The sequence below is a fragment of the Archocentrus centrarchus genome, unplaced genomic scaffold (assembly GCF_007364275.1).
Source record: "Archocentrus centrarchus isolate MPI-CPG fArcCen1 unplaced genomic scaffold, fArcCen1 scaffold_30_ctg1, whole genome shotgun sequence".
In the NCBI taxonomy this organism is placed as follows: domain Eukaryota; kingdom Metazoa; phylum Chordata; class Actinopteri; order Cichliformes; family Cichlidae; genus Archocentrus; species Archocentrus centrarchus.
Genome location: NW_022060259.1, coordinates 2351757 through 2370491, shown reverse-complemented (window position 1 = coordinate 2370491; position 18735 = coordinate 2351757). Strand labels below are relative to the sequence as shown.

Sequence of the window (18735 nt, the reverse complement as noted above, 5' to 3'; positions counted from 1 at the left end):
CATTGTGGCCCCCTCTGCCAGACTTTATATTTGACCTGAAACGTTCTGAAGCAGTTACAGCTCATGCTTTACATTTAGACGTATGAATATACTGTAAAATAACTCCTTCCAATTTAGTGGTAAAAAGAAATTCCCAGTTAGTCAGACCAGATGACAGAAGCCATTTTTATTTGCGTCACTCAAAACATTCACATCCTGAACTTTCAGAAACATTTCAAATTGTAATCAGTTTGATCACATTTGCTGTTAGCTCAATGTCAGCAAAACAGTTAAAGTAAAAATTTAGGAACAGCAAACTTTATTGAAAATAAAAGAAATGCAGACAGTGGATCAGCAAGCAATAAGCAGATATCTTAGAAGCAGCACTTTAGTTTCCTCCACGGAGGCGCAGCACCAGGTGGAGGGTGGACTCCTTCTGGATGTTGTAGTCAGAAAGGGTGCGGCCATCTTCCAGCTGCTTTCCTGCGAAGATGAGCCTCTGCTGGTCAGGAGGGATGCCCTCTTTGTCCTGGATCTTAGCCTTCACATTCTCAATGGTGTCACTGGGCTCCACTTCCAGGGTGATGGTCTTGCCGGTCAGGGTCTTGACAAAGATCTGCATGCCTCCCCTCAGACGCAGCACCAGGTGGAGGGTGGACTCCTTCTGGATGTTGTAGTCAGAAAGGGTGCGGCCATCTTCCAGCTGCTTGCCAGCAAAGATCAGACGCTGCTGGTCAGGAGGGATGCCTTCCTTATCCTGGATCTTAGCCTTCACATTCTCAATGGTGTCACTGGGCTCCACTTCCAGGGTGATGGTCTTGCCCGTCAGGGTTTTCACAAAGATCTGCATGCCTCCCCTCAGACGCAGCACCAGGTGGAGGGTGGACTCCTTCTGGATGTTGTAGTCGGACAGGGTGCGGCCATCTTCCAGCTGCTTGCCAGCAAAGATGAGCCTCTGCTGGTCAGGAGGGATGCCCTCTTTGTCCTGGATCTTAGCCTTCACATTCTCAATGGTGTCACTGGGCTCCACCTCCAGGGTGATGGTCTTGCCGGTCAGGGTCTTGACAAAGATCTGCATCTTAACACTGCAAAGAGAAAGTAATTAGATTTCTGGAGGTGTCAAATGCATCTATTTATTGAATCAGTCCCTTGTGATAATATTTCTGTGATTAAAGTGTAACGCTGAGGCAGACTAACCAGAGGAACACCGTCTGTAGCTGCAGCAGCTAGAGGCCTGCCTGCAGCTGTAATGCAAAGGGCCCCTCCTTACAGTTTTTAACACCTTCATAATTAAAACCACCTCCCCACTTTTGTGATGTTTGTAAACATTTAAACTCGCCCCCCTCATTTTGCATTTAATTAAAACCGGTTTAATGTCCTACGAGATAAAGCTTCAGGTACATGTACCAGGGAACATGTTTGGTATTAGTCAGCAGAGCGCCATTAGCCCTTAACTGTGTCCAGCCGCTGACCTGACAGTTTATCATTTGGGGTGAACTCGGCACTTTTCATTCAGCCTTTGTCGGCACTGAGACCCTGTTTCAAAGAGCTAACCCAGAAAGACGCGGGAGTGGAAAAGCGTTTAGAGCTCTTAACTTCTGTTCAACGACCATTTTCCGCCTCTGAGCTGAGAAACCGAGAAGCCGCTGGTGACGCCAAAGGCTTAACGTGGAAGCGGAAGCAGCTATAAACCCACCGCGTCTGTAACAAACACCAAGTTTTTCTCAGTATTACTGAATCCTGTGGCTGAGGGGTCATTCTTTATCAATTCAATCGCGTCTTTAAACGGTGAGGCTCGGCGAGCTTTTCCTAGTTCCGGGTAGGCATCAATTCGCCCTATTTGTTTCCCAGATAATTGACGTAGCTCGTTATTAAACCGTCACCAAAGTTAAAATAATGAGACCTGGCCTTCAGAACATCATATTAGAAAGCTCATACAGACGTTACTCTTTAAGCAGTATTACTTACAAAAAGCTCACACCAGTAATGAGAAGCTGCGGTTGTGGACTAGCCTGATTCTTGTTAGCATAAAAACGCTCTGCGGCTGCTTTTTATAGAATCCGACACTGGTATCATTCCGCCGTGGAACTATATGGTTATCTTAATGTGATTAAGCCTCTGTAAAATATCACATAAAACAATTATTGGACCAATTAAACAGAAAATACATATTACTTATTACCTTATTCGAGTTGACAATGTGAATGAAGAGGAAAGAAAGAAAAATTAGATGACTGAATAAGTAACGCGGAAGAAGAAGTGAAACAGGAAGTAGTTGGGAGCTAATCTGTCAAAACAAAAGGCCAAGATACAGCATGCCTCTCTTAACAACTAGGGAAAAAACAATCAAACTCAAGAAATTAAAGAAAGAAAGAAAGAAGCCTAAAGAGTAGAGGAACTGCTATCAAAAATACAACATACAGTTAGTGAATAATCGGGTTAGCTTTATTATTTAATAACAAATGTGTCTGCTACAATCTGCAGTATTCAGTGATCAATTAAATGGTTAAATTATGCATTTTACCTGTATCATGCTATCATGCTACATTGTGCAGGGCAGGAGTGCTCTGATATGTCTGTAGCATAGGCCTTTTTTGTTCCAACTATGACACCGTTCTCCTGGATGTTCACTGTCTGCAGTCAGATGTCTTGTATAGCTAACGATAACCAAGTCACACAGCTCCACAGCCATCGTAAAACATCTACAGGCACAGTTATTTTAAAATGCTGCAATTTAATTAACCTCCTATTCTCTGGTCACTTATGACTGCACGTCGTATCACCACTATGAGGTTGACATATGTGAAAGCATCTCAACAATTATTAGACTGATTGTTTTGTATATTCATGATCCCCTCAGGATCTGACGAGGGTGACTGTTCTGACCGGCTCTGAAAGCGGGGGCTGTGGCTCAGGAGGTAGAGCAGGTCACCTATCAACTTGAAGGTTGGTGGTTTGATCACTGGCTGCAGTCTTGGCAAGATACTGAACCCCAGGTTTCTCTCCGATGCACTCGTTGGTGTGTGAATGTTAAGATAGAAACCATGTAGGTGTAGAAAAAACTGCTTGTGTGAATGAGACATGTTATATAAAGTGTTCTGAGTGCTCGTGTAGAGCAGAAATGTGCTATATGAGAACCATTTACCATTTAGTACACAAAAATATAGTTTGGCCAGAATTACAGCAGCATTACCTTAAAAAGAACACTGTCTAATTCAGCTTTTGGGTCTTAGGTGTCCAAAGCATCTTAAACAGCTGCACTGCACTGTCACTGTGCTGCTTTTCAGCAGAAGGAAACAAGGGAAGCCAAGTTAGTGTTCACAGCTTTCCTGTGGACCAGAGGAGGAGAAAGGAGACAAAATGCTTGTGAGCAAAGACAACTTCAGAAATACCTGCAGCTCTGTTCTCAGCATTTTCCTCAAATTATATTCAATGCATTTAGTAGACTGAGAGAGCTCTCAAATTCTGCTAACTATGAGTGATGCCACATGTACGATTTTCTCCCAAAGGCACTCTAAACAACCTCAGATACTGAATGAAAATCACTTTAAGAAACATGAAGGACGGGAAATGTTAGATCCTGGTAGGCAGTAAATAATTCACTCTGGAAGTGAACCAAAGGTCACGACCCTGATCATGGAGTAAGAGGGCAACCTGCCAATTCAGCCAGCTCAGCAGCCTGTAAGTGTTCAGTGTTCTCAATTAAGACCGATGCAGCTACTCAGACAGATACAGACAGGTCAGCTACAGGTGTGCAGCAGCCAGCAGGTGTGAGTGAGCCGGTAATTATGGAACACGTGTACGAGTATCTATGTGAACATGAAATTGATTGGATATAAAAGTAAAGGAGGACTCTGTGATGAAGAAGATGCGAATCTCTGAAATCTTCTTATATTCAGCCAGAGCTTCACTGCAACTTTTCACTGTGACAGATTAAAATGGTGAGCCCTAATTATCACTGAGTCCTGCCTTATAATTACCTTCACTGAGGGATGAGGAAATGTTATGACCTCTGTGCCTTTAAGTCTATAATTTTTTCTTAAAGATTTATTTTCAGGCTTTTTGCCTTTTTTTTTGACACAGTAGCAGTGAAGCGTAGACAGGAATGAGGGGGAGGGAGCGGAGGACATGCAGCAAAGGGCTGCAAGTCGAACTCAGACCTGCAAACGCTGCATTTCAGCTGAAGGGCACCTGCTCACCCCCTTAAGTCTATAATTAGAATTTAGACCAATAGCTATTGGATGAAAATTGGCCGGCTCATGATGATTTTCCTTCAGCATTTTTATAACCACACAAGGTAAGAACATACTGATTTAACTGTTAAATAAGCAAGTTGACTCGGTGTTGATGCAGCTTGTTTCCAACTGGAGGAAAACTATTGATTTTAGGTTGCCCTTCATTACTACTCAGGCAGTACAGAACCTTCTGAACGATTAGTGACCAGCTACATATGATTTAGCGGAGGAGTGCACTTTTATTACATGCTGCTTCTTTCTAATTACCTTCTGATTTCACCCAAGATGTGTTTGTGTTTTTGCTGTTTCTGTGTGTCATACAAAACGTCAAGTCACTAGTGGTGTATGATTGCCAAACACTTCTGGAGCTTCAACTGTCTGCTGTAAAACTTGCCGCCTAACTGCTGGTACTGCAGTTCCTCATGGTCCGCGGGTCTTGGTGGAGGTTTAGTGGCGGTTTTGAAATCTGTGACTGTAAGCAGTTGTCTCCTCCAGTCTCGTTCTCCAGCTTTGAATTGAGTTTAATTAAGTTGGGTCGCACCTGCGCTGCTTTGCGCAGTGGTTTACATTCATCAGACCTATAATAAAGACTTTTTAAGTGACTTCTCTGATCTCTAGGCTGAATTCATGCCAGGATATGACCATGTTTTAATTGTTGGGGATTTTAATATTCACATTTGTTGCCCCGAGACGCCATTATTACATTAATACCATTATTAATGGTAGTTTATCTTCTAGTGTGGTGTCAAAAAATTTGAGGGGAGAGAGACAGGAGAAAAGACACACTGTGGAAGAGAGCCAGAGATTAATAATAAAAGGTATCTTTTACCCTCTGGCCTGTGCCTTTCTTTCATCTTTGGTGTTATTTTTCAGCAGTTTGGTCAGCATTCTTGTTGTTTATAAAAGTGCTTTATGAATAAAGTGGTATGTTATGGTACCTTCTGATTTCAGATAATCTATAACACCAGATTTTGTGCATCCTTCTGCCCGGGGCTCAGTGTTTGTGAAAATAAACTGCAAGAGAAAAAACCTGACTGTCAGCTTCAGTCCGAGTCTTCTTAAAGCCACATATTGCATTTTTTTATACACAGCAATAAATGCACATAATCGTTAGACCTCATTAGAATAGTTACACAACAGGACTACACGGCGCAGGCACAGGGACCACTGGCTCATAGGGGTCCTGGTTTAGAGTTTGAATACTAAACATTTCTTACTGGAAAGTCAAGCAAACAATTACAACACAATGACTAAGAAAATCTAAATGACTGCACAGAAAAAAACAGGAACAAAGAGATAAAAAATATAAAGAGGAATGTCACACAAAGTCAGTGATGTGATGTTAAAGTATATTGAAAAGCTATAAAAACATTTATTGAAAAAAAAAAGAAAATCAAAATGAACACAAATGAATGCAAAACACCTTGTAAATGTAACAAAATGACTCAAAAGACATCTAAAAAGACAACAACAACTGCCTCAAGGCGTTTGTAGAAACACTCAGTGCATTGTGGGAACCCCCCAACATAAGTAAGGGAGGATTCAGGGTCACCTGATCCAGCCCTAACTATAAAATTTATCCAAAAAGAAAAGTCCATCCATCCATCCATCTTCTTCTGCTTATCCAGGGCCGGGTCACTCGGACAGAAGCCTACGCAGAGAAGCCCAGGCTTCTGGAGGGACCCCAAGGCACTCCCAGGCCAGCTGAGAGATGTAATTTCTCCAGCATGTCCTGGGTCTACCCCAGGGCCTCCTCCTGGTATAGGACATGCCCGGAACACCTCACCCAAGAGGCACCCAGGAGGCATCTTAGTCAGATGCCCGAGCCACCTCAACTGGCTCCTCTCGATGTGGAGGATCAGCGGCTCTACTTTTAGCCCCTCCCAAATGGCCGCACTCCTCACCCTATCTCTAAGAGAGAGGCCAGCCACCCTTCAGAGGAAGCTCATTTCCTCCGCTTGTTTTCATGATCTTATTCTTTCAGTCACTACCCAAAGCTCGTGACCATAGGTGAGGGTACACAGTAAAATGAGCATTGTTAACGCAGCACTACAAGAGTCAATTTTAACACTGAACCAGTAAACATATGGTCCCACTTTGTACCATGTTGAGTTCCATCCAACCATTCACTTCCGCTTATCCTGTTCAGGGTTGCAGGGGGGCTGGAGCCTATTCCAGCTGACATAGGGCGAGAGGCAGGGTACACCTGTACAGGTCACCAGCCTGTCACAGGGCCAACACAGAGAGACACTCAACCATTCACACCTGTGGTCAATTTAGAGTGACCAAATAACCCCACTAACTGCATGTCTTTGTACTGTGGGAGGAAACCGACAAAGAGAACATGCAAACTCCACACAGAGAGACCCGGGTGGATTTGAACCCAGACCTTCTAGATGTCATTCTAGCTGTGAGGCAATAGTGCTAACCACCGTGCCACCATGCTGCAATTAGATACTGTTTTATTATACACCTATTGTTAATATTTGTAGGACAAAAAAACATCTACCTTGGCTTATCAGTTTATTAAGTTCAGGACAAAAAAATAAAATGCACTTAAAGGCTCCTCTGCATTTTCAGTTTGGTTTCAAAAACAAAAAAAACAAGACTTTTCTAAGACAAGGTGAATTTAGTGGAACATCTTTATCTGTTTCTCTAAGATCATCGGAGTCACAACATGAACGTTCTGTTGCTGTATCTGTTGCAGTCTGATGCACTGGGGTGGGAGACAGTGATGTTTCCAGGGTGCAGTGAGATGACATTGACCCCTGAGAACAGTTGGACAAAGTTCTCTCCTGAGAAGCTAGAGTTCACCAGAAAGAGGAGAGAAAACAAATAAGTAAAATACACTGTTGTCACAGTAAAGTCCCATGGTACTTTGGTAATAGTCAAAATCCAAAGGAACATTTAGAAGGAACTCGGAATCAAGAAAAATCAAGATTACCATTGCCAGATGTGATGGTACTGGGCTGCTGCACTAGTTCCTCAAATATTTCTGCATCCACCTCAGGTCCCATGTCATCAAAAACTATGATGCCTTCAATGACAGGTGGGATGGAGATCTTAATCAAAGCTTGGGAGAATTTTCCAGCACGTTGGAGAAGTTCAAAATGGTGCTGAGAAAATTATTTTCAGTCTGGCACAAGGTGGAAGGGGGCGGAGTTCTTCAGAGTACTTTTTACACTCAATTTGGAGAATTTTCAGTAACACTGGATTATGGTGTTATATTAACTTCCACAGAGTGCATTTCCTGTAAAGAGTTATTTTTCCAAAACCTATTTTAAATATTTTCACCAGCACTACAGAACAGGGCCTGAATGGCCGCAACAACGGGCCAGACGCCCTATACTCAGGCAGGCCTCCCACAGGATACCTGGAGGGACGTGGTCGAATGCCTTCCCCAAGACCACAAGGCACATGCAGACTGGATGGGCTAACTCCCACGCACACTCGAATATTCTCGAGAAGATCAAGAGCTGGTCCAGCGTTCCACGACCAGGACCAACACTGCACTGCTCCTCTTGAATCCGGGGTTCGACTAACAAATGGACGCTTTTTCCAGGACCCTGGCATAGACGAGTGGGGAAAAATGATTCAAACGAGTTGATGTTGTTCCTCCTCACAGTCACCCAGCTGCCTGATTTCCTCACTGCTTGGGACTGTCTGCTGGGGGAGAGCTACAGGATTTTCAAGGGTGTGGAACTGGGTCTCCAAATCACTGAGCCTGGCCTCTAAAGCTGCAAACAGGCTACTTTTATTACAAGTATGGTTATTAGTAAAGGAGGCCAAGGATTAGCTAACACACTGACACACTGAGCAGGAAAGTGCAGGAGGGGTAGATGAAGAAGCTGTGCTGTTAGTGACTCATGTAAGAGCTAAGCTAATAGCTTAACCACACAACAGACAAAAGTCAAGGACACCTGAACCTCACTCTGTTATAGGTAACTGTTTTTAACACATCAAAGGTATTTTTTCCATGTATTGCCTCAGTGGTCTCACCTATGCTGTAGGCTGGTTGTAAAAATAATAATGATGTCCTTCTGTTCCTGCATTATGAGTGTTTCTGGATAACGACACCAACTAAATGCCTTAAATTCATACATTAATGCAATGTACTTCAGCCTCTGTGAATCCCCTTTGCTTCATTAAACTTGTGTGGATAGCACTCAGTTTATTCAGAGCATCTGCAGTTGTCAAGCATCTGGTTAAAAGCTTCTCACCAGCAGAATTAAACACAGCAGGAAGGCCTGTGGAAATTGCTACCGTGGCAGGAAGCATTATCCTCCTATTAGCATTCATGATAGCAACAGAAGGAATCGCTAGAACATAAAACTGGGTTGAAGGTAGGGACATGCTGCAGGGCAGGATTTGCTTCCCACCCACTGGGGTATATTTGTAGGACAACAGCCTTCTGTCCAAAGAAAAGTTGCTTGTGAAACAGAAAGCAAGCCAAAACTGCATGCTTGCAGTTCATACCTCAAAGAAACTTTTCATAACATCTGACCTCTAACATCCAACTGGTCCCTATTTAGCATTAGCAGTTGGGTAAGTATTAGGTTCACATCTACAGCTTTGTATGCCATTTTTATCTGTGTGGAATATCCAAATCTTAGAAGCACTGTGAAGCCAAAATGTATGTAATGAGATTTGATTTAATAGCATCATCTACTTTCTGAAACTATATATTTTTTTAAGCAAATGCAACCTAACCCTAACCCTACTTCTCAGGGGTGACTTGGGGGATGTTACATGTAAGTGGTTAAGTTGCTGAGGTCAGAAATTTGCTTTGTTTGGCGATCTAAAACAGTCATTCAAATCTGAGACCCCCACAAGGCAAATACATTTTGTATCAAATGTGAAAAAAGGTATTCATACTACTGTATATTATACTGCCCTAAGCAAGCCATGGTATGAAAAATGCAAATACATCCTGATGTTCTTTTTGGTTGACATTTTCTTTAGTTGTGGGATCGGACAGTCGTACAATGTGCTTACCAAGGACACCACTAATCTGGCAAGATGCTACTGAATCTGGGGTATGTCTCATTGCGTGCTGCATGGTGAGCCTTTAGTACAGGCCTCTCAACAGTTAAGCTATTGTTCCCACATGCTAGGGAGTGGTGGTGTAGTGTTAGCAAGAAGCATCTGGGTTGTAGTCTGCTTGTCTGTGGAGTTTACAGAGGAGGTATCCTGTCACTTCCAGCTGCTTTTTGTTGATGGTTTGATGTCTGCCATATATGTCAGGGTAAGTTGTGTGGCAGGACTCAGAAACAGGATGGAACTTAAGTTCAGCTTTATTGCTGAGAACGGTGATGGTCTAGGAGGCGCATCCACAGACCTCTACAAACTAGGCTACGGTACCCTGACTGCCATTAGGTACCTAAGATGTAATCCTTGGATGATGTGGCATCCTTTCATTCCTAACACATTACCCAGTCCAAAATCATTATAAATATCCAGCATGATTATTTTCCCCAGTTATAATTCGATGTGTTTTTAAAGTGTTCCTTTACTTTTGAGCAGTATATTCAGCATAATTTACCTACATTTGATTGATGTTGGTAATGTTAATACACTAGAGGTAAGGTGATATACTACACCTCTGGTGAGTGTCCCAGCCTTTCATAGGTTATATTTTTTCAGCATACGGCCCTCAGTGAAAAATGTTTTGACGCCCCTGCACAGAGTATGCAGCCATGCTGTAGCTACACCTTTTGGATATAATGCAGTACTATAAATAAACTGATATTTTATTAAGAGATAATCAAGATGTAAGTTAAAAAGTCATCATTTCAGTATCAAAGGCTTTTCGGGCTAAACGTCCAAACAAAAAACAACTTATTTTTCCGTCTGGTTCCTTCAACAAAATGAGACAGAAAGGAACGAAACACCTCAATGTTTACAAACAATCCTTTGAATTATTTATTTAGGGAAACTGTTAACATTTGTCTTCTCATAATGAAAATGTACATTTATCCATCTGCATAAAACGTCACATGTACAGTACATCAAAATAAATACATCATCTGTGGGTTGATTGAGCTTGTACTCAAAGACTGATCGGTTAACTACAGCTACACTATTCACACCGCCAGTCCAGACCCAGAGACACTGAGGCCAGCCTGTGACAATCCATCCATCTAACTACAGGTGAGAGAAATATAACAACAGTACTGCACTGGCCCTTTAAATACTGCTGAACTACAGCTAAAGCCAGAACTCGACTGGCTGGAGCAAAAATCCTTTAACGTGACTGCAGGCAGGTGGGAGTTTGGGGAGTTTCCTGTGTCAGACTGACAAATAAAAGAAAGCACTGACCTTTATTTACTTCTGATTATTATCAGTTTATGGAAAGATAAGATGACTCATGAGTGTGGATGGAACTGAACCCACCTCCAGCGCTCTTTATGACATGTTTGATCAAAGTTGTAATCCTTAAGATTTCAGTCTGGGGTGATTTAACGACACCTGTGTTTGTCGTGGTAGCAGCAGCTTTAACCGGAGCACAGACGTGTTAAGTGAGGCCAGAAAATAATTTTTAATGCTGGTGAGCTTGTTTTGCAAGCTGCATTTTTACCTATATGAGTACAGGCTAAAGACACAGTAACAGATTAATAATATACAAGACTTTTACTGAAACTGTGCACACTTCATGGATTGTGTGTATCACACAGCAGGTCATATTATAACTCAGATAACTCGTTCAAAAATGCTTCCAAAAAAGGCCATAATGTCATATTAACTAAATATAACATTATGGTCTGGTATACCTGAGACAGGCCACAACCACAATTAGATTTTCTTATTACTGATTGTGAATCTCCAGATTCACAATCAGTAATAATTAAGAAATTACAAACTTTAAAGAAGGATTTATGTGTATTTTTCTTTACTTTTGGGGCCCACTGTGTCTGAGAGGTTCCTGAATCTCGAACACACAGAGAAGAAAAAAGGAGAAAGATTTCAGGGAAATAACATAAATATGTTTCTTGGAGCTTCTGTGGCGCTCTGAGCTCAGTCAGAGGCTGATCTTAAGAAACAGACACGTACTAGAGAGCTAGCTTACAGCTACATAACAGGTACATTACAGCGACGGCCACAATGAAACATTTTCATTTTGAAATGCTGCATCTGCACAAACACGCCTGCATATCACCTCAACACTGACCGTGTGCACGGGCATGAACTGACACTTAAAGTAGCACACAAGTACAGTTCAGTCATGGTGGCTGAAACATAGACTGGAGTTCACTGAAATTTAATTGTACTGACTTATTTAGAGTTGCAATATTAGCATTATCCATTTCCAGAGGAAGCTGCTGCAATAGGAAAAGAAGAATGAAAGAGAGACCTGCACGACTGAAATATGTAAGCTGAGACATGAGTCTGTGCTTTGCTGTTTCCCAAAAGTCTCACTTTTTTAAAACTGGAGTTCAGAGTGAAACTGACTCAACAGCAGGTCCGAACGTCTCAGTGCATGTAAGACAAACGTGAACATTAAGCTTAAATTATTTAAATCTTAATAGTCACAAAATTCTGAAAAATAACTTTTGTTGTTTTTTCACATTAAAAGCATAAAAAAACTCTTCCTCTGATTTCATGGCACCAAACAAAGCTGCTGACCTCTATAACCTGTAAGTTTCCTCAACATTTAACCAGACACTTGACTAATGAGACAGTACCGTGCTGATCAAAGAAGCCTTCTTTGTGTGAATACAATTGAAATCATGTCTGGAACTGTTAATTAATGTATATTACAGAATTGCAGGAAAAAGATCATAAATAGTATCAAAAATGGGTTTGATAAAAATCTTAAGGACTATAACTTCACCTTTATGTCTTTTAAATCAAGCAAAAAAAATCCTAAAAAGTGCTTTGATCATTTCTCTCATGTGCTGACCCTGCCTCCTTCCCTTGTCTCCTCCTTAACATCTCTCATTTCCCACCTTAGCCGTTTTCACACATGATTTCAGACAATTTTTACGAGAACCAAGTCAAAATATTTTCCACATTTTTCCTTTCTCACATGTTACACACAACAAGAACTGCTTCACTTCAGATGTGCTTGCATTTCTGGAAACGGAGATGTGGTCTAGGTGAGAAAGCTGCCTGTATGCAGCGTGTATTAGGCAGCGCATATGGCACCCACTCATGCATCTACCTGTGCTATGTGCACATCACACCATCACATGGACCAGGTAGTTGGCAAGTTAACGTCCAATCCAGCTGTCAGACCTCTGCTGGGTGATATCTATAAAAGTTAAGAACTGCAGCACATGTGTGAAAACGGATCATGATTGATGTTCTGGGATGTGCTTCGGGCCTTTTCCCTCCGTTCTCCATCACCTAACCTCTCCTGGGCAGCGGGACTGGTCAGTCACTGACTATCGATCACGCGTCTCCTCTTTGGTCCAAGCATCCTCTTGTGTTTCCCATAATGTCTACAAAAGCTGTCACATCAGAGAAGGAGAGAACAGGATCCATCAGTGTAGAAGGGGCCGGACATCATTATTTGTATTTACATCGCCTCCTCCTGGGTGGAGAAGCGAGAGAGGGGAGGATGAAGAGTTAGGTCGGGGCGGTCAGTCTTGTCACGCTTCACAAATGCCTTTTGAGAGGCTCCTCATATCGATACTTCATACTCGCGAGTGTCCTGCTGTAATAGAAAGAGAAGTGCTGAATATAAGAGCAAAGGGAGGGACGTTTAGGTATTGAGTGTACTGCAGCAGTTTTTACATCACACTTACTCCCCCCGTTTCATAGAGCGGGTTGTCAAACTCTGTCTCCACAGTGATCTGTCGATAAGGGTGGGGGTAGATGAGAGGCAGCCTTAGGTTGGAGTTATATCGGCACCTAACGGACACAACGAGGGAAAACAGAAAAAAGGCCATTCAGAGTTTTCAGCACCAGAGTGCAACAGTCAGAGGTTTAGCTTCTGATTTTCTGAGAAATAAATACCTGTAGATCGTTGTGAGGTCTAAATGATACAAAATAACACTCTGATTAAACCAAGAGCCTGTATGAGACGAGCTGAGACTGAGGCTGCGCTAATCAAGTCTGAAACAATGAAGACTCAGACCTGCATGTGAATGTCAAAGTCTAGGATCTCACCGTGTGACATAGACGTACACCCCTCCCAGCAGCACAGACAGCAACAGAATGAGGATGAAGATGGCCAGCGCTATGTTTCCTCCATCCAAAGGCGAACCTGCAGTCGCTTCTGCAACTGACAGACAACAAATGAATAAAACAAGGTTAATTAGAGGCAGATTATCAGCCAGAGAACAAATAAAACCTCTAACATTTTCATTGGGGGTGGTTTAGTAAAGGTAGGTGGATGCTCTATGAAATCAAATGGATAAAGACAGCTGGAGGGACAAACAGACGTAGTGGGAATGAACTCGGCAGGTAGATGCAAATGCAGGAAGAGCACACAGACGGGTGAAGCTTGTTTGCCTGTGTGGTGGTTTGTTTGAAGGTTTCTTGTCATTCTATAAAACAAACTGTGTGGTGTTTCTAGCCCACAGCACCAGAGCACATTCACATACTGTACACAGACACACTCACCTTCCAAAGCATGGTTGCCAAAGCAGTCATGGTTGGCTGCAAGACATCATTCTGTCAGTCAGTGCATATGAAAATTGACATAACACTTTGTGTGGAGTTTGTATTCATAACAAGGCTCTCTTGACTTGAACATTCGCTGGTCCTCACTCTCCTTATTGTTAAGGTCTGTCGAGCTCTCTGTTCTCATGTGTTCTGATACAGTCTTACAGCAGTTTGTGCAATAGTCTCATTTAATCCATCAGTTTATTTTAATCCATCAATATTAATATTCCTGTTTTCTATGTTCCTCCTTATGTTTTTTTCTACTGGGTAGGTTTAGAAAAGACAAAAAGATTGAGGTTTGGGGTGAACAGAGCCATTGAGCAAGTAAGACTTGCATCATCTTTTTTACAGCAATGGTGCATGATGGGGCCACGCAGTAGTTAGCAACATATGCTAACCATGCCATAAGAGCAGAAAAGTTTGAGATGCATTATTAAAATGTAAGATATTTGAAAAACAAGACTATAGGTTATCAGCTCAAAAATATTAATCAGGAACCCCAAATTAACTCTAAATTATGTTCTCTTAATGTTAAATCATCCGGCATTATGAAATCAGACAAAAAGGCTTTAACCTCCAGCAGAGCCAGGCTGAGGGAGGGACAGCCATCTGCCGCCACCGGCTGGGGGTAATAAAGAGTCACAGAGCTTATCTGACACTATTCTGTTCAATGTTATTCTCTATATTATGTTGCAGCTCAGCTGAGGGAAGGTGGAGGACCCTAATTATATTTAAAATATGTGAACAGCTTTGAAAAATGAGTCATATTAGGCTCAATGGGCTACATGGTGAATTTTGCTGAATACTAGACAACAGTATTATGTATGTACTCTACGATGGAGTTTTAGGGCCAAATGAGCACAAATTGTGCATTTGGAGAATAAAATAAAAATTTTGAGATTAAAGTCATCATTTCAAGTCAAACAATGGCCACGGCTGCTAACGCTATAAAATGCCTCGGGTAGATGAAACGACTTGATCAGCTGTCTTATTGTGTCTTGTGATTCAACATGTCCCCTCTGTACTGCACGAAGGTGCAACCATCGATATCCTCGCATCTGTACAGTGTGTGGTTTTTCCTTCTGAGCAGATGCAGCTTTCTGCAACATCTCTTTAACGTCCGCATACTTACCACTGCATCATGTTTATGTACTAAAAGAGAAATCATTTCCTTGTTACTAAAACTGATTCTAAAGTATAGTTTCACTAACTCATTTACACCTGACAGTTTGGAGCAGGTGTAGCAGATGTGGCAGCTGTTTGACTTGAAACGACAACTTTAATCTTTTCTCAGAATTTTAACTTCATTCTCAAAGTGTACAACTTAAAACTTTTTTCTTAATGTGACCCTAATACTCCTTCATAGTATCACACTAGCCTCGTATTATGTTATCAGTATACATTATATCACCAAAAGTATTCACTCATCAGCCTTCGCTTGTATATCAACTTGAATGACATCCCATTCTTAATTCATAGGGTTTAATATGATGCCGAAAGGGCCGAGCCCCCACTCCCCACTCCTTCCACTTTGTTATAATACCACAGTGTACCACACAGCAGCAGCTGAATATTTAGCAGTGAGGACCTCCTCCATGAATCGCCACCTTATCGTGGTGGAGGGGTTTGTGTGCCCCAGTGATCCCAGGAGCTATGTTGTCCGGGGGCTTGTCCCCCTGGTAGGGTCTCCCATGGCAAACTGGTCCTGGGTGAGGGTCCAGACAAAGAGCGGTTCAGAAGACCCCTATGTTTGCAACAACGAGGGAACAGTTTACCCTGCCCGGGATAGGGTTACCGGGGCCCCACCCTGGAGCCAGGCCTGGGGAGGGAGCTCGAGGGAGAGCGTCTGGTGGCCGGGCATTAGCCCATGGTGCTCGGCTGGGCGCAGCCCGAAGAGGTTACATGGGCCCGCCCTCCTGTAGGCCCACCACCCGCAGGAGGTGTCGTAGGGGTCGGGTGCAGTGTGTGTCGGGCGGTGGCTGAGGGCGGAGGCCCTGGCGGACCGATCCCCGGCTATCGAAACTGGCTATTGGGACATGGAATATCACCTCTCTGGTGGGGAAGGAGTCTGAGCTAGTGCGTGAGGTTGAGAGATACCAGCTAGATATAGTTGGGCTCACCTCAACGCATGGCCTGGGCTCTGGAACCAGTCTCCTGGAGAAGGGCTGGACTCTGTTCCAGTCTGGAGTTGCCCTCGGTGAGAGGCGGCGAGCTGGGGTGGGTATTCTTGTATCCCCCCGGCTTGCTGCCTGTACGTCGGAGTTTACACCGGTGGACAAGAGGGTAGTTTCCCTGCGCCTTCGAGCTGGGGAACGGGTCCTGACTGTTGTTTGCGCTTATGCGCCGAATGACAGTTCAGAGTACCCACCCTTTTTGGAGTCGCTGGGTGGGGTGCTGGAGGGTGCTCCATCTGGGGACTCCATAGTCTTGCTGGGAGACTTCAACGCTCATGTGGGCAATGACAGTGAGACCTGGAGGGGCGTGATTGGGAGGAACGGCCTGCCCGATCTGAACCCGAATGGTGTTTTGTTATTGGACTTCTGTGCAAACCACAGTTTGTCCATAATGAACACCATGTTCGAACATAAGGATGTCCATAAGTGCACATGGCACCAGGACACCCTAGGTCGCAGGTCGATGATCGATTTTGTAATCGTATCATCAGATCTGCGGCCGTATGTTCTGGACACTCGGGTGAAGAGAGGAGCTGAGCTGTCAACTGATCACCACCTGGTGGTGAGTTGGATCAGGTGGCGGGGGAAGATGCTGGACAGACCTGGCACACCTAAACGTATTGTGAGGGTGTGCTGGGAACGCCTGGCAGAAGCCCCAGTCCGGAAGATCTTCAACTCCCACCTCCGGCAGAACTTCGACAGCATTCCGAGGGAGGCTGAGGACACTGAGGTAGTTAAACAACTCCTTGGTGGCAGGGCCCCTGGGGTGGACGAGATTCGCCCTCAGTTCCTGAAGGCTCTGGATGTTGTAGGGCTCTCTTGGTTTACACGCCTCTGCAACATCGCGTGGAGATCTGGGGCAGTGCCAATGGATTGGCAGACCGGGGTGGTGGTCCCACTCTTTAAGAAGGGAGACCGGAGGGTGTGCTCCAACTTTCGGGGGATCACACTCCTCAGCCTCCCCGGTAAGGTCTATGCCAAGGTGCTGGAAAGGAGGGTCCATCCGTTAGTCGAACCTCGGATCCAGGAGGAACAATGTGGTTTTCGACCTGGTCGCGGAACGCTGGACCAGCTCTTTATCCTCTCAAGGATATTCGAGTGTGCGTAGGAGTTTGCCGAACCAGTCTACATGTGCTTTGTGGACTTGGAGAAGGCATTCGACCGCATCCCTCGGGGTGTCCTTTGGGAGGTCCTGCGGGAGTATGGGGTATCTGGCCCGTTGTTGCGGGCCATTCAGTCTTTGTATAACCGCAGTGAGAGCTTGGTCCGTATAGCCGGTAATAAGTCGGATTCGTTTCCTGTGGGTGTTGGACTCCGTCAGGGCTGCCCTTTGTCACGATTCTGTTCATAATTTTTATGGACAGAATTTCTAGGCGTAGCCAGGTGGCGGAAGGCTTCTTCCTCCGTGGCCTCATAGTCTCATCTCTGCTTTTTGCGGATGATGCGGTTCTGTTGGCTTCATCAGGGGGTGGCCTCCAGCTCGCAGTGGAACGGTTCGCAGCCGAGTGTGAAGCGGCCGGTATGAGAATAAGCACCTCTAAGTCTGAGGCCATGGTCCTCAGCCGGAAAAAGGTGGAGTTCTCTCTCCGGCTCAGGAACGAGTTCTTACCCCATGTGGAGGAGTTCAAGTATCTCGGGGTCTTGTTCACGAGTGATGGGAGAAGGGAGCGGGAGATCGACAGGCGGATCGGGGCTGCCTCTGCAGTGATGCGGACGCTGCACCGGTCTGTCGTGGTGAAGAGAGAGCTTAGTGTAAAAGCAAAGCTCTCGATTTACTGGTCGATCTACGTTCCTACCCTCACCTATGGCGACGAGCTTTGGGTAGTGACCGACAGAATAAGATCGCGAATACAAGCGGCAGAAATGAGTTTCCCTCGAAGGGTGGCTGGCCTCTCCCTTAGAGATAAGGTGAGGAGTGCGGCCATCCGGGAGGGGCTCAGAGTAGAGCCGCTGCTCCTCCACATCGAAAGGAGCCAGTTGAGGTGGCTCGGGCATCTGATTAGGATGCCTCCTGGCCGCCTCTTAGGTGAGGTGTTCCGGGCATGTCCCACCGGGAAGAGGCCCCGTGGTAGACCCAGGACACACTGGAGGGATTATATCTCTCGGCTGGCCTGGGAACGCCTTGGGGTCCCTCCGGATAAGCTGGAGGAGGTGGCTGGAGAGAGGGAAGCCTGGGCTTCTTTGCTTAGGCTCCTGCCCCCCCGACCCGGCCCCGGATAAGCGGAAAAGAATGGATGGATGGATGGACATTTCAGGACTGGATTTGTTGCACAGGTTGTGTGTTTGTAGAAGCAGTCTGCATGCCTAGGTGCTTGGTTTATACACCTGTGGCCATGGAAGTGACTGGAACACCTGGATTCAATGATTTGGATGGTGAGTGAATACTTTTGGCAATATATTATATATATTGATTAATTCATAGTAACTGATGACACTTTGTTTAACATCAACAATTTCCATTATTCAAATTGGGTAATAAAACCACACCTCATCTTGTTCACCTGTCCAAGTCTACCAGACAGCACAGGAACCTCGAGGGGATTCAGCCTGAAGACTCCCTGCACGGAGACAACACCCTGACCCTGACACTCCTGTGCTTGAGTTTTCCAAACTTTACCCACTTCTCATTCCCAAATGTCTCAACTTGGGGAAGAAAGAAGTTCATATGTGATGCTTGAATATGAATAATTTATATATTTGTTGTTGTTTTAAACCACAGCTAAGATTGTTAAGTTAAC

At 44.3% G+C, this 18735-nt stretch overlaps 2 protein-coding genes across 4 annotated transcripts in view; both read right to left on the bottom strand.

The window, feature by feature from the left end:
- Window positions 1–137: 137 nt before the first annotated feature.
- Window positions 138–2246, bottom strand: ubc (ubiquitin C). Of its 3 annotated transcripts, none has more exons than XM_030723972.1 (2): window positions 2162–2246; window positions 138–1064 (listed from the first exon to the last, which is right to left on the bottom strand). In XM_030723972.1, exon 2 carries the CDS (start codon window positions 1055–1057, stop codon window positions 368–370), a length of 690 nt encoding a protein of 229 aa, XP_030579832.1. In that variant the 5' UTR covers window positions 1058–1064; window positions 2162–2246; the 3' UTR covers window positions 138–367. The 3 variants fall into 3 exon arrangements, with proteins under 3 accessions (XP_030579832.1, XP_030579830.1, XP_030579831.1); XM_030723970.1 differs by lacking the exon at window positions 2162–2246 and adding an exon at window positions 1948–2042; XM_030723971.1 differs by lacking the exon at window positions 2162–2246 and adding an exon at window positions 1961–2040.
- Window positions 2247–10160: 7914 nt separating this feature from the next.
- Window positions 10161–18735, bottom strand: part of sez6l (seizure related 6 homolog (mouse)-like) — a 90865-nt gene continuing 82290 nt past the window's right edge. Inside the window, exons 14-17 of the mRNA XM_030724017.1 lie at window positions 13782–13817; window positions 13326–13440; window positions 12962–13067; window positions 10161–12870 (exon numbers count right to left, since the gene is read on the bottom strand). Of these exons, the coding sequence (XP_030579877.1) occupies window positions 12838–12870; window positions 12962–13067; window positions 13326–13440; window positions 13782–13817 (290 nt within the window). The 3' untranslated portion in view covers window positions 10161–12837. The remainder of the gene's footprint in view (window positions 12871–12961; window positions 13068–13325; window positions 13441–13781; window positions 13818–18735) is intronic.